Source organism: Talpa europaea, assembly GCF_964194135.1.
Source record: "Talpa europaea genome assembly, chromosome: 2".
Lineage (NCBI taxonomy): Eukaryota > Metazoa > Chordata > Mammalia > Eulipotyphla > Talpidae > Talpa > Talpa europaea.
Window position 1 is genome coordinate 147,978,418 of NC_140068.1, and position 15,249 is coordinate 147,993,666.

Below are 15,249 nucleotides of genomic sequence, written 5' to 3' on the forward strand. Positions count from 1 at the left end.
TTACTTCACTTGGAATAATACCCTCAAGGTCCATCCATGTCGTGCAAATAGCAGGACTGAGTATTTAGAGTACCCTTCCAAACCCATCTTGAGTTGAACTCTTGAAGAAAAAGAAAGAGTAGAGCTACAGGGAAGATGAAGACTTTACAGTGCTGTGACTTCATTTGATTAATTTTTAAAGAAAATATTCTAATAGATTTAACTTTAGATAAGTGAAAAGAGAAAATCGCCTCTTGGTTATCATAATAAAATGCTGACTCCAATGAAAAAAGTGTTGATTCATCCATTCTCTATTTGATTATACAAACATTTCACTAAGGAATTGATTAGAAATATAATACTGCAGAAGGATATTTTCTTCAAGTTCAGTGATGGGAAGTTAAGAAGGAAACAGGAGCTTTAGACTGGCGATATGGGTGGGTGGCTTTGTCCCTGTGTGACCTCTATGGCAGCTGGCCCCAATTTACATATGTAGTTCTATTCTTTTTCTTGGATTCTAAACCTTTCTATCTGTACCTTGGCAGTCTCAGCTGATATCCCACTGGCATGTCCTGCTTACCCTGTCCAGAATGAGCTCTAATTTCTCTTTCGAGCTGGTCCTCTTTCTGACTTAATGCCATCTATCAATTAATGTTCCGCCATCTTTAATCACAGCTCTGAAATTTCTGTGGTCTCCCCTATTTCTTGTGGTCTCTGCTTCCGAGCTTCTCTGGCTTATTACCTTCCCTCCTTGAGTTATTCACTGAAGCCTTCTGCTTTTGGATTTTGATTCTTTGTGTCTCTTTTATTCTCATTTTGCATTCTGTGAACATCTTGCACCTTCTTACTTCAGCAGGTGCTGACTAAATGCTGATGAACACATAAAAAAAAAAGAATCAAATCGAGGTTGCCAAAAGAGCCAAAAATGTTTTTCTGATTCATAATGGTACCAAGTTCTTTACATCTTTTAGGTTTCTTTACCAAAGAAACTACGGGCTATCTCTCAATCTTGAAACTGCACAGACATTTACTATTTTGGATAGCAGGAATGTGACTTTTGTTCCAAATCCTAACGCGTTGTTTTAAAAACCATAGCTGATGCAGTGAATAATGCAGCTGGCTTTGGGTTCAGCGGCGTGGATAAGAATGGAAATTTCTGTTGGGATCTGCTTTCTAACCTAAACATCTGGAAAATTGAGGTGAGTTAATGATGCTTTTGAATCAAGTTGGCATAGTGAATGTAGCTAAGAGTTTGCTTTGAGGGGTGCCCATGGAAGTTCATCATCAGGTCTGAGGGAAAGCTGCCTCCTATATATTTTGCATCTTGAAATATATTTTCCTCTTTTTTTTTAAAGATTCTTTCTTGATAGTTTTAATGGTTCAAGGAATAATGAAACAAACAAACAAAAAAATCTGAAAAAAGAGCCAGGAAAATCTTTTCATTGTTTACATTCTTGTTCTTTCAACTAGAAAGTACAGATATCATTTTCTCTTGTTCACATTCTCCTTCTGTCAAGAATACAGATGGGAAGCCCCTTATTTAGATTTCAGTATTTCAAGTGTTCTCTGTGGTTCCTCTGGAAATATTTCACATGCATTCACCTTTAAGAATGAATGGTCTTGGGCCTCCCTGGTGGCACAAGGGGTTGAGTCTTAGCAGTGTCAGGCTATCAACAGCCACTGCAGCATGAGTTCAGTCCCCAGCAGGGAGATACCCACATGGTGCAGCAGACCTCTCCTGTCTTGCCTGCTGCTCTCCTCAGTATTTCAGTAGCTCTGCCTGTTCTGTTCCCTACTTTGTCTCTGGTGAATCCTCTCACCCCCTGCACCTCTGGCCTGCACCCCCGTTCTTGTATGCATAAATAAATGAAAATAAATCTTAAAAAAAAAAAAAGAATGAACGGTCTTGGTGCACAGCCTTTAGGCATCCAGAATCAATGTGACACTTCTCTTTTACTGGCTTTTTCTTGGACCACAATTCTTGCTACACCTTCATCCTCAGAGATGGTCTCTTTGGTGCTCCATCCTTCTTGACTGGTCAGCTTTACGCACCACAAGTCTTGGACGCTTTCCTCCTGCAGCTGGGTCACCGTAGGGCGCAGACTCAAGTGTTGGTTGTCTAGTTAGGTGACTCACGTTTGCTCTTGGTGCTTTGATTTTCCAAGCACCTGAGGGAGAGCAGGGTGCCCTGGGAGAGTCTGGGCAGAAGGGGATGTGCAGGAAGCCAGGGGTGCGGAAGACTGACCACTTGCGCCTACAGGAGTGGAAACTGCCCAAAGGTGCGACGTCCTCCATCTTTTTGACTGAGGATCCTTTTCATCATCAAAGAACTAGTCCCGGAGTCCAGAATCCCCTTTGCTTCAGCTTGTAGATTATCTGCAAGCTTCTCTTTTCTATAGACATGATGTCATGGGGTGTCCAAGTATGTTGTTGTTACAGCACAGAGTGAGGGGCACTGCAGAACCCCCAAACCTGCCCACTCCAGATAGGTTCTGCCATCTGCTACATCAAGACAAAACATAGTCTGTGTGTAAGACCTTAAATTAAAGGAACTTTAATGCAGTTAGTGTGCAACAAAGAAAAGACAAAGAATATTGTTTCCAAATCAAGCACCTGAAGTTACGCATCCCCTCGTGGGTAAACACCCAGCCAAACAGGGTTGGCCCAAAGCAGGGCCAACAAGGCCCGAAAGCCTGCCACACATCTAAGTCACCTCCTGGTGGGTACCCACAGGCAGAAGGGGCCAGCATATCTGGGACAGAAGGAGCAAAATCAAAATCAAAATAAAAGCTGCCATTGTTAACCTCCCCACGGGTCCCTCATCCACATCTGTGTCAACCAGTCCAAGACCAAGAAGCAAGTGCAGCTTCTTCACATGTCTCTCTGCTCCATGTGGCTCCTCCAGGGCTCCTTCTGGCTTTCCATCCTACTTCCTTCCTCCAAACCTCTCCAGCTTTTCTTCTGCCCTGCTCAGCTCCACCCCTCCTTGGGTGGGGCAGGGAACCTAGAACCTCCCCTTTCTCTGGGGACCACCCGGTTACATTATGACTTTTCTTTCTTTTTCCACTAAAATTCTTCTCTTCCTCAAAACACTAGGACTGCCTTGGAGGGGTGGGGTGCCTTGACTTGGGCTGTCCACCTATGCCTTTGGCGGGGCACCAAATACGAATCCTTTCACTGTTGGATGTGTGTTTAGGGTAAAGGTTAAGCCAGTCAACTGTGTATTTATTTATTTATTTGTTTGTTTGTTTGTTTGTTTATTTATTTATTTATAAGATTATTTATTTATAGAAGAACCGGGGTACAGGCCAGATGTGCGGGAGGGTGAGAGGATTCACCAGAGACAGAGCGGGGAGCAAAACAGGCAGAAGGACTGAATACACTGCTGAGGGGAGCAGTGGCTGAGACAGGAGAGTTCTGTGCGCCATGTGGGACCCTCGCCGGCAGCTGGGGATCGAACCGGCGCTGCAGAGGCTGTGGGCAGCTTTGCAGCCCAGTATTCAACCGCTGCGCCACCAGGGGAGGCCCTCAACTGTGTATTTATTATAAAAGAAAACCAGAAGGAGAAAGTTTGTGTTTTCAGTGGCGTCGAGGTAGAGTATAGAGGTAAAGAAAAGGAAGAAAGTTTGATTTCGTTAAGGTGCCTGGAAGTATATGTAGCCTTTTATTAGCCTTAGAAGATGTGGAGAAATAAAACTGATTGGGGTTTTGCAATAAAGATCATCCATCATCACCCTGTCTCCTTCCTTCTCTCCAGCCTCCCGAGTATATGACACGAATTTAAGAGAGGGAAATGTGTAGCCTACATAAGGTTTTTTGTGCTTTCATAGGAAGCCTTGCAACTTCATTAGACATCTAGTTCTTGAGTTTCATGCTTATAACACCAACCTTTGATAGGATTTTTAAAAAAATTATTTATCTATACTTTACATCGTTGTTCATTTTTGTACAGTGTTTGCTTTCTTTTCTCTGGTGTAGTCCCCTTAGAATTTCCACCACAAATTCACTTGTGCACCATCACCATAGTCCCATGTGCTCTTTCCGACCTCATTTTGCTCCCTCTCCCCTCCCCTCCCCTGCAGAATGTCTCTGATTTATAATTGTCTGTTTATTTTTATTTGTTTTGTTGTGGTTTTTGTTATTATTTTTTCCCCGATCCCTTATTTGGTTCCCTTATGTTCCTCCTCTAAGTGAAAGCATCTGATATTTTTCTTTTTTCCTTCTGGTTCATTTTACTGAGCATGATCCCTTCTAACTCCATCCATGTTGCTGCGAATGGCATGTGTTTATCTCTTTTGATTACTGAGTAGTATTCCATGGTGTATATGTACCACATCTTCTTGATCCAGTCATCTATTTTTGGGCATTTGGGTTGTTTCCAAGTCTGCAATAAACATAGGGGTGCAGGTATCCTTTTGAAGGATCTTTTTTCTTTTAATGAGAAACCCTAGTTGGTGGCTGATTTTGGAATGGCTCTTCCTCTGTGGTGATTTACCTGCATCATTGGCAGTTGGGTGAAATTTCTTTGGTTTCTTTTCTGTATTGTGACCTCTTCATGCATAAAATGTCTTCCTATTCTAGATAAAATTGGAAGCGTTCGAGTCTGTGCAGGTATTTGTAGGCTGATATCACAAGACTGACCTAGTTTATAGACGACCACGAGTGAAAAGATAATTAAATTCAACTCACTCCATCAAGACACTAAATTCACATGATTAAACTTTTCCTGTGGAAAATCCCCCTCCAGAGTATTTAGTTTTAAAATGTAGATGACTGGAAAAAAAATGTTCAAACCAGAATGGAGAAAAACCCACAAACTGTTCCTTCAGTTTTCCTATCATTTGAAAATAAATTTTGAGAAACATGGGCACTTGGTGAGCCAAGTTTGGGCTGAAAGTAAGTCTCCTACACACTAGAAAATTTTACCGTGGAGCACAGAACAGCTGATGTGCTCCTGACAGAACAGCCCCCATTGAACACCTGCCACCAGGGAAATTCTGGGGAGGACGTTGCTTTGCATGGGGTATTTTTAAAGTTAATGATAGGTGCTATTTTCTTCTTTCCAGACTGCCACAAGTTTCAAAATGTACTTAGAAAACTGGAATATTCAGACAGCTACTTGGCTAAAGCGGTAAGAAAACCAAAAATGAGCTCATTCCTCATGGCACTGGGATATGTTTGGATAAACAGCTCTCGTCTGCAGTAGCAATGTCATCTGACACTTCTGTTTTGTGCTAATAGCTCTGCCTATACATGAAAAAATAGAAGGCCACAATGAAGTATTTATTTTAATGTGTCAAACACCTAAAACTGGTATTTCTGTGCAGCAGGGACTCATTTAATCCTGAGCTCAATCCCATGAAATGTTGATAGTTATTAGCCCCATTTTATGGCTGAGGAATGTGAGACACAGCGAGGCTGTGTAATTTGCCCAAGGTCACACAGCTAATGAGTAATAGGTATGAGGGTAAATAGTCTATGTCCAGTGTCTGGCTCTTAGCCGCTCTGCTCTGGGGCCTTCACTAGCTGATGAGCCTGTTGCTCAGGTATCAGGGAGGGTGAGGATCTGTGTGGAATCACTGATAATCGTTGTCTTTGTCCCTAGCATTGCAGCGCTAAGGCACCCTTAGATGTTTATATTTTTTAACTTTGTATTTTTGTTGATATTTCTTTGACCTTATGTTCCCCTACACATTCTAAAATTAGAAACATTACCTAGCATGGAACTAATAACATGCTGTCCTTGAAGCAGCAAACGCTAGTTAGTGGACATTCCTAGCACATAGTAAATGGAGAGGGAAGGCCTCAAAATAATAGCTGTTGCTTCTACTGTTTTTGATGGGTGGGTACAATTTTTTTAATAAATCAGTACATATGGGGTCCAAGAAGAGTTGGTGCATGGGAATTCCTCCAAAGTAAGCTCATACAGTATTGTCAGTTTTTGAAAATTTGCACTTAGTAATTTTGCAAATGATATTAGCATAAACCTCTATATCTGTATATAGTGAAATCCCAATATATCGAGTCCTATAGTTTCCATGAGGAGTTTACATTCTAAGATGTTGTAGCAGACATCTGCACACAAACAAATGAAAAAGGATATGTTTATCAAATCATTAAATGTTACCTCATTAAAAATTAAAAACAGGGGGCCTCCCCTGGTGACGCAGCGGTTGAGCACTGGGTTGCGAGGCTGGTTCGATCCCCAGCCACTGGCGAGGGTCCCACAAAAAAAATAAATAAATAAAAATAAAAACATAAGATGCAGAGTAAGGAAATGACCTATCCAGACTTCTCATTTCAAAGAGAAATATTACTGGGTTTCCACTCCTGTGTTGTTTTCCCCAAAATTCATTTTCTTTCTTCCTTGAAAGAGGGGGTCATAACCCTTAGTTTGGATTTTAAAATGTTATTTTTGACAACCCACGCAATACTGGATTGGTGTGCACTGTTTGACAATTGATTTTATTACATATTTGGGTCTTCTTGTTTCATAAACCATGGCGTGTTCTCCCTACAGTGCCTGCGGGAATTTGTAGACTGGACCTGGCAGAAATTCCCCTATCACTTTATTTTATATAATCACTTTATTTTATATAATGAAAGTGCGAGTGGTCACTTTCTGCCCAGCAAGACTTTGGGCCAAAAAGTTAAACAACCAACAAATCCAAGATCTCTAGGATAGTTGCTGAAAAGATCTAGATCCCCACAATATTATTCTTTGAGGCAAGTTCATGGGTAAAATCCAGTGGCTCCTGTGGAAATGGAAGCAGCCATGGATCCAGCACTGACCATGCTGACGCTTGCCAAGGGAGGGAAGAGTCTGAGTATTGACAGTTCGATGGCACCTATACCCGGTTTCAAAGACCTGATTCCAGAATTTCTGGGGCCATCAGCACTCATCTTATCCACGGGTATTCTTGGTAGCTCAGGCCATTGGTAGACCAAGCATCTGTGACGCAGAAAATAGTCTTTTGGGGTCCAGTGCACTTAATTGTATTTCCCCAAAAGATAGCCATGTGAATTGCCTAACTGGTGGGGTGCAAGAAAGCTAGAGATCAGGCTGCTTGGGTTGCATTTGGGGGGGGTCCCTGAAGAGGGTCCCTGGGGAGTGTCAGGCAGGCAGGCCTTCAGCATGGAGGCTGATACCTGCAAAGTCTCATCCAAAAAGAGGCCTGTGGCTCACTGAAACTTCCTCTTTCCCAGAGTATGCTACGAGCGGGTTCCCTGGTACCCCACGGTGCTGACCTTCATCCTGTCTGCCTTGTGGCATGGTGTCTACCCTGGATACTACTTTACCTTCTTAACTGGAATCCTCGTCACACTAGCAGCCAGGACGGTAAGCTGCCTTGGGTTGCAGGGTCTCCTTTGCAGTCTGTAACCTTGTGTTTTAGGTCCCAGTGGGGGTGGGGTAGGGTATGTGGGAGTGATATTTTTAAACGAAACAACAAGTCTTACCATTAGAGAAACACTTCAATGTATAGGAACTTGTGGGTATGAAATGGTTCACCTTTTTTTTTTCTTGAAATGGAGCATTTTATTGAGAAACTGTTCAAAGAAGGAAAAAACGCTGTCAAGAAAGACTAGGTGGAAAATGGGTTCTCAATAAAATGGAATTTTAGGGCAACTAAAGTCTAAAATAGTTAGGTTCTTCGTTTTATTTATGTGTTAGAGGGTGTTGGCAAAACAAAAGGAATTTTAGCAGCAATGTTTAGTACCTTTAGAGAGTGAGCATTTTTAGTCACTAAAGGCTGTAAACATACACAGGCTACTGATTACAGATGACGATTATTAATTAACAGGGGTTCTGTAGGCCTCCATTTTGCTGTTGCTGTGTTTCTTATTACATTTTCCAAAACCTCAAAATAATTCACTGAGCAGCTAGGAAAACTGAAGCCTCAAGATCTGTGTTCTTTTGGAAATTGCTCCAACCTCTCTTGTCTGATCCAATTGAATTAGTTTGTGTAAAATTCCATGAATTTTATAAATTTAGTTCTCTAGGTTTTGGGAATAACCTTCATTTTTTCCTAGACCATTCCTAGTATTTGCTTGTCTTAGAGCAGGGTAATAAAGGAATGAACATTTTACTTGTCTTAGAGACTGAGAGGAACAGGTATGTAAGTTATTACAATTCAAAGTGTCTGACTGTGAAATAGGTTTATATTTGATTAAGCACAAGAACTACTTCTAATGTTGAAAAAATTAATGGCCTAAAAAATGAGGAAGCAGTCTTTTCTGCTTGGTGGAGTCACTTACTGAGGGCAGAGTGGAATCAAGTAAAGTCACCAAGTACATTAAATTTGTCTTCCTCTAATTATCTAACCTTGAGGAGTTCCAACACAATCGAGTGTGATTATTTCCCATAAAAGGTTGTTTTCAGGGAAGTATCTATAATTGTATTTGATTTAATTTCAATCTTTGATAAGGATTGTGGCCTGCCTTACTCAGGTGCCAAGAATTTTTAATGACATTTGAAATGTATTTTGGATGGAAATTTAGGAGCTCAAATCTGTGTACTTGTGCATGTTTTAAATTTGCCTATAAATATTCCAGGACCCCTACTAGGTGCCCTACTGTGTTCTCTGTACTCAGTTACTTTAGCCCAAGACTAGGGTTCCCCACCCCTCGAATTTCTATTTTCCTTAAATGAAGGCTTGTCTAATGCTAGGTATGAGCAAGGTGGATAGCCCATGACTATTTGTGCTGATCAAAACACTTTTAAATTACAGTTGACCCTTGAACTGCACCAGGAATAAGGGGATCTGACTTCTGTGCAGTGGAAAATCTGCATATAGATTTTGGACTCCCCCCAAGCTTAACCACGTGATAGCTTGTAGCTTCCCAATACCAGAGTTGGCTAGCATATACTTTATGCGTTTGATGTATTATATTCTGTATTCTTACAATAAAGGGGGAGAGAAAAAGGAATGTTAAAGTCATAACAGAAAATTCATTTATGGTACCGTATTTTATCAACAGAGTATGAAAAAATCTGCCTCTATGTGGACCTGCCTGGTCCAGATCTGTGTTGTTCAAGAGTCGGCTGCCAAGTGTTTATTGTAAAGATTTTGTGTACAGAGCAAGGGGAGACATTTTCTCTTCCCCTGGTCATGTACCTACTTGGATTATAAAAGAAAATGAAAGAATAGGTAGCCAGAACAAACTAAGGCAAAGGCCAGAATTTTGATAATCTATTTAGAATATCACTCTTTAAAATGTCTTTTGTCTGTGATCTCTTCTGGCTTAAAAGCACTGATTTCCATAAAGCTTGTCTGTCGGCTGGTGCTTAAGGAAAAATACCTCAGACCTCAGATGTAGGGGAGATTTTCTGTGAGGCCAGTTGGGTGTCGACCATTCAACTGGGTCCTGATGCTGGCTACCTGGGGCTGCATCCCAGCAGGGATGAGGGCTCCATCACAGCAGACGGCACCCCTGCCCCTTCAGGTGCCTTTGTTTTTGATTAATCGGCTATTTCCACAACCCCTTCCTCAGTTTTGATTAATTTGCAAGAGCCAATTTAATTAATTTGTAAAACACTTTGGTAATGGCTGCAGCTGAAGTCCAGGTGGAGAGAGGTGCACGGGGAAGGTAGTGGGCGGGACTGGGGCTTGGATGCCCTCTCCTTGCGCTGCCACCTGGCCCCCAACCTGGAAGCCCCCTGAACCCTGTGCTGTGGGGATTTTGTGGAGACTTCATCATGTAGAGGTGATGGATCAGTCAGTCATTTCCCAGCCCCTCTCCCCTATCTGGAGAAAGGAGGCTGGGACTGGAAATTCCAAGCTTGTAATCAGGTCATCGACTTTCCGGTGACCAGCCCCAGCGGAGAACCACCCAAGTTACCTCATCAGAACCAAAGACACTATCACCCAGGAAATTCCAAGGGACTTAGGAGCTGTGTGTCATGAACCAGGTCAAAGATCAAGCATTAGAACAAAAGATACTCCTTGTGCTTATCACTTAAAAAACCATAAAGGTTTTAGGAGCTCTGAGGCAGGCGCTGGGGGCAGAGACCAATATATGTCTATTTTCCATGATCTGACAAGTGGCCTGGAAACATCTTTCATAAATAAAGGTGGGGGTGAAAGGAAGCATAGACAGAATAGTATTCCCATTTTTTTTCTAAACAGTGAATGAAATCAAATAGTCAGCAGGAGTCTTGGGCCTGGGAAGTTATCCAGTCAGAGCTCTTTTATGCTTCCTCTTTGGCTCATGCACCCCAAAATACATGGAAGGGACCCCGAGCTCCCCCAACACGTCTAGCTGTTCACCAGCTGGAAACTCCTGAACACTGCTGAGGAGGAGTCCTTAGCTTGCCCATCGGCCGCTGTCTCAGCTCTGCCTTGGGTTCTTGAACCTGGAAATTAGGTCTTTTTGGAGGCAAATATAGTCACAAGTGTCGAATGTCCCACAAATGACTATGTCCTATGATCCAGCACCTTCCATTCCAAAGAATTTTCTCAGTTTGCTCCTCGACAAAAGGGGCATAGTGATTAAATGATAGGTTTATTGAGAGACTCAACAGAGATACGTGTAAAGCAGGAATACGGTCTTGGCCCTCAGTGAGCAGCCAGTATGTGGCCAATAGAGCTACTTTGGTTCTCACTGCTGGTGATATCATGTTGCTGTTATTCAAAGGAAATAATTAGTACAGAGATTTCTCTAGTATGATTCCCATAATTGTTGATGATAACGGGGGCAGAAAACAAGCTAACTTTGTTTTTTTTTTTTTTTTTTTTTATAAAATTTTATTGTTATATTCCCCATACAATTGCAGCCCCCCATTCTGACCCCAGTCCCTCCCCTCCCGCCCCCGCCCCCCTAAAAGTGTCTCTGGTTCATAGTTTTTTGTTGATTTTGATTTTCACTTTCTTATAGTTATTCATTTTCCTGGTCCCTTATTTAAGTTTTCTAGATTCCTGCTATGAGTGAGACCATCCGGTATTTTTCTTTTTCTTTTTGGCTTATTTCGCTGAGCATGATCCCTTCCAGCGCCATCCATGTTGCAGCAAATTGCATGTGTTTATCTTTTTTGAATGCTGAGTAATATTCCGTGGTGTATATGTACCACATCTTCTTGATCCAGTCATCTATTTTTGGGCATTTGGGTTGTTTCCAAAGCTTAGCTATTGTAAACAGTGCTGCTATAAACATAGGGGTGCAGGTGTTCTTTGGAATTGATGTTTCTGTGTCCTTTGGGTAAATACCTAGGAGTGGAATTGCTGGGTCATATGGAAGCTCTATGTTTAGTAGGTCCAGAAAAGAAAACAAGCTAACTTTGATTAACTTAAGATTTTACTGAAGAGTAATATTAACAGACACAGAAAAAGTTCATGCTATCTCACTGCCAAAATAGGCTACAATTTATTAATGTCCAATGGATGGATATACATGTATAAGTGGATAGAAAAGACTTGGAAAAGACATATGCCACATCTGAAGATGCCTTTCTCTGGGAGATCTAAACAGATTTTTCACTCATTACTTTCAAAATCTTTTTACAGCGAATATGTATTTTTTATTAATAAACCAGAATGATATTTTTAGTTGAAAATGGCACCCCCTTGGTCGGTGTTTTATAGAGATAGCCTATCTCCATGCACCAAATTAAGGTGGTTTTTGATTCCTCTGCCCTTTGCCTCCCTTGGCTTGCAGGTGAGGAACAACTACAGACACTACTTCCTGTCTTCCAAAGCCCTCAAGGTGGTTTATGACGTGGCTACCTGGGCCGCCACGCAGCTGGCTGTCTCTTACACAGTCGCACCCTTTGTCATGTTGGCTGTGGAACCAACCATCAGTTTGTACAAGTAAGTGGCCACTGTTCTCAGCTGCCCTTCAGTCGATGGTGCATCCATTGTGTGTTCGATTCCAGGGTTGGTAACCAAGAATTTTGAACCTGGCTTCAGTGTGCAAATGCTGAGAGGAAACTTTCAAGAGGGATTGGCCATCTGGGGGAGGAGCAGAGGTGATGTCCGCCTCACCAGCCATCTGCGACAAGGGCTGCTCTGGCAGCCGATTTTAAAGGGTGTATGTGGATGAGACTCAGAGGTTGGTTTGCTGCCCTGGCCTCTTTTTCTTGCAGCTGGGCTGAGCTAGGCTGGAAACTGGACATACTGAGGGCAGGCAGGAGCTGGGGCACTGCCCACCAGTGGGGTTGGCTGACTTAGGTGCTCTGCACCCCAGGAGATGCCTCTGGGTGTATGTGGGAGATTTATGTGGTGAGTTGCACATGGAAGAAATGAGTTTGGTGAATTTAGGTTGGAGATTGAGGTTCACACCAGAGAGAAGAACTCTCAGGGCAGAGGGTCAGGGCCTTAGTTCAAACGCCAGTGCTCCTGACCAGCTGCACACCTGTTTCGTGCTTGTTTTTAATGGTTTGACTCTAGACCTATTTTTCCACTCCTGTGCAATGGTAGAGAACATGGGTTTGTGAACTGGTTTTGTGACCTCTGCAAATTATTAACCTTCCTTACCAGTGTTTTCTCAACTGTGAAGCAAGGCTAAAATGGAATCTACTGGAAAGTACCTTTGTTAGGATTGAATGAAGCAGATAAGCAAAAGCCTCAGTCCAGGGCCTGGCCTCTTGTCCCTAAATGCTAACTTGCAGGATTTAGGGGTTTGCACAGGGTTTTGTAGGTTACCTTTGGGCATAGCTAGAGTCAGACAAATGACTTAGAAATAAGCAATGCAGAAAGCCTGATTTGTCATTGGGGGATACCCTGAGTTGAGGCCCCGGTCAGGAATGATTCAAGAAAATTACTGTTCAGTGCAGGGCTTTTATATTCTAAATAGGGCTTTTTTTAAGTTCTAGGAAATGAGAGTTGAGGGAAGTCTACTACACTTGTCCTTGACAACTTTTTCTCTAATAACAGCTCAGAGGAGTTATGGATAAAGTAGAAGTTGAGCTGGAGTAGGCACAGATTTTTCTAGACGAGGGATGTCAAAATAGTGCAGAATCTTCAGCCAAAAAGCCCCCCAGTTCAGCAGTGGCAGAGGTGGAAGCCACTCCAGCTGGGTGTCATGGTACCTGGGCTGCCTCGCTGGCCCCACCTCTGAGTATTACACTCCAAACCCCCAGATCTGGGCTGTCAGCAGGGCTCGCCCCTCCATGCCCACAGTCCACTGCCTCCCAGCTCCTTCTTGTCCTTCATTGTTTTCTGTGTTTTAACATTCCAAGGCAGCCACCAGAACCCCAGACACCAGAACTGTCTGCTCAGGTGCTGATGGTTGTTCTTAGCTCTCCATTCCCAAGATCTCACAGGTTTTGAGTTGTCTGCTTCTAACCTGAAGATTCCCCGCCCCCCAAACCCCAGTGTTTTGTCACATGTGTGAATTTTCAGGAATGCATGCATCATGCTGTAGCAGAAATGATTCTGTGCAGCTCAGTGTGACCTCATACCCGCCGCGTGCTGGGCACTGAGCTGAAAGCTGTGCACAGAATGGTGAGCAGAATATGGAAATCATTTCTGTTCCTGTGGAGGTGAGAGCGTGATGGAGGGACAGGGAGCAATTGACAGGGATAAAGGCACACATAGATTGTGCTCTGAGCCGTTGGTGCAGTGTTTTACGAGAGCAGAGAAAAGGGCAATGAGGCAGAATGGGCACCAAGGTGGCTTTTGGGGGGAGATGGCACTTGAGCTAAGTTCTATGAGGGCGGAGGGCGGGGGGAGCACTCTGGGCATTGCTGTTGCTCCAGACATAGGGAGAACAAGGAAAGCCCACTGTGAGAGACAGGAGGTGGCTCTGTGCACGGAACCTGAGAAATATGAGGTGGGCAGAGCACAGAATTCAAAGTGGAGCAGAGTGGTGAGCTGAGGAGAGAGCGGGGTTGGTGTCAGTGTCTCTGTTTATCAATGGAGGACATGAAGACTCAGAGAGGGTGAGTTATTTCAGAAAAAAAGCAGAGAAATATTAGACTGGAGCTTTAGGCTCAACATTCCTAGAACAGCAAGTCTGGTACTGTGGATACTAAAGATTTCCTTAGGGAGAAGCTATATTTGGAAGAAAATGACTGCGTAGGGATCCACTCGGTGGTGGTTTGTTTGCAATAACATGCATTTAACCCACTAACGTGTGTTCGTTCCTAGAACCTAGAGGAAGGAGCAAAGTTTTCAATCCAAAATACACTCAAGTGTATTTCCATTTCTTTTAAGTCATCTAGAATATGTAAAAACAAAGCACCTCTGTTTAGGATAAAGTGGGCATGTCTGTCAATTTTATTCACTTCAAACGATTCAATCTAATGTGGGATCATGTTTCTTACATACAAATCAATTGTGGGTCCCCCTCAGCCACCTTTTAACATTGTCCTTTGAGCTTCAAAAAGCACCGGGCCAAGGACAGGCTCAACATTTCCGAATGGATATCGGACAGTTGTTTTGGGGATGCCTGGTCTTTGCACCTGTAAATGGGCCTGGTGTGTTGAGCGCCTCGCTTAGCAGTTCAAGCTTCAAAAGCAAAACTTGTGTCTTCATTAGTCTGCATGAAAGTGCTTTTCAGAGCAGAGCACACTGGCCATGCTGCCGGCTGCATGTGTGTGATCAGAGTGTAAGGGTTTGAATTGGGTCCTCAGACTTTGAATAGTATTTCTGCCTGGCGTGGGGCTGATTCTCTTGGTCTGCAGAATCGCTTGGTCTTTTATTTGTCAGGGGGCAGTACCAGGTGTCTGTCTGCAGATGGGCTGGTCAGTTTGCTCTGCTCCATCTTGTGGTTTGCCTCACCCCTGGCCCAGTCACCCGCCAAAGGGAGTCTCTTGTGATGTGGATCCAGACTGGGCTGAGTACAACTGACATAATGACCTTCACGTGACATTGCCCGCTCCTACCCTGGCATACGGTGATTTTTTGTGTGTTTTTTATTCCCAGGTCCATGTACTTTTATCTACACATCATAAGTCTCCTGATAATACTACTTCTGCCAATCAAGCCACAAGCTCGAGCTGAAATTCAGAGGCCTCTGAACTCTGTTAAGAAAAAAGCAGATTGACTGGCACCTCCCGGCGAGGCTGAACGTGGACAATTGCGAGACGGTGAAGACATGAAAGGCTCAAGGGTCTCTCGTGATGTAGAGCCAATGTTTACATGCATCTTTTCTTCTTCTTTAAGTCAGGGAGTATTTTTACAAAGCCTTTCTGCCCCTTCATGGCCATGTCCAGTTGCTTGAATATTTTCTAGGACATCGCGTGGTACGGAGGCGTCTGAAGAATGTGTGGGAGCAGTGGACAGTCCACGCCGGCTGCTTCTCTCGCCCCTTCACCCGGGGCTTCCAGCCACA

The 15,249-nt window shown here is 43.3% G+C and overlaps 1 protein-coding gene across 1 annotated transcript in view; it reads left to right on the top strand.

The window, feature by feature from the left end:
• Positions 1–14,961, top strand: part of MBOAT1 (membrane bound glycerophospholipid O-acyltransferase 1) — a gene marked incomplete at its 3' end in the record, with an annotated part of 103,309 nt that extends 88,348 nt beyond the window's left edge. The window contains exons 9-13 of the mRNA XM_084228023.1: positions 1,075–1,178; positions 5,046–5,110; positions 7,186–7,318; positions 11,632–11,783; positions 14,841–14,961. Of these exons, the coding sequence (XP_084084149.1) occupies positions 1,075–1,178; positions 5,046–5,110; positions 7,186–7,318; positions 11,632–11,783; positions 14,841–14,961 (575 nt within the window). The remainder of the gene's footprint in view (positions 1–1,074; positions 1,179–5,045; positions 5,111–7,185; positions 7,319–11,631; positions 11,784–14,840) is intronic.
• Positions 14,962–15,249: the final 288 nt, after the last annotated feature.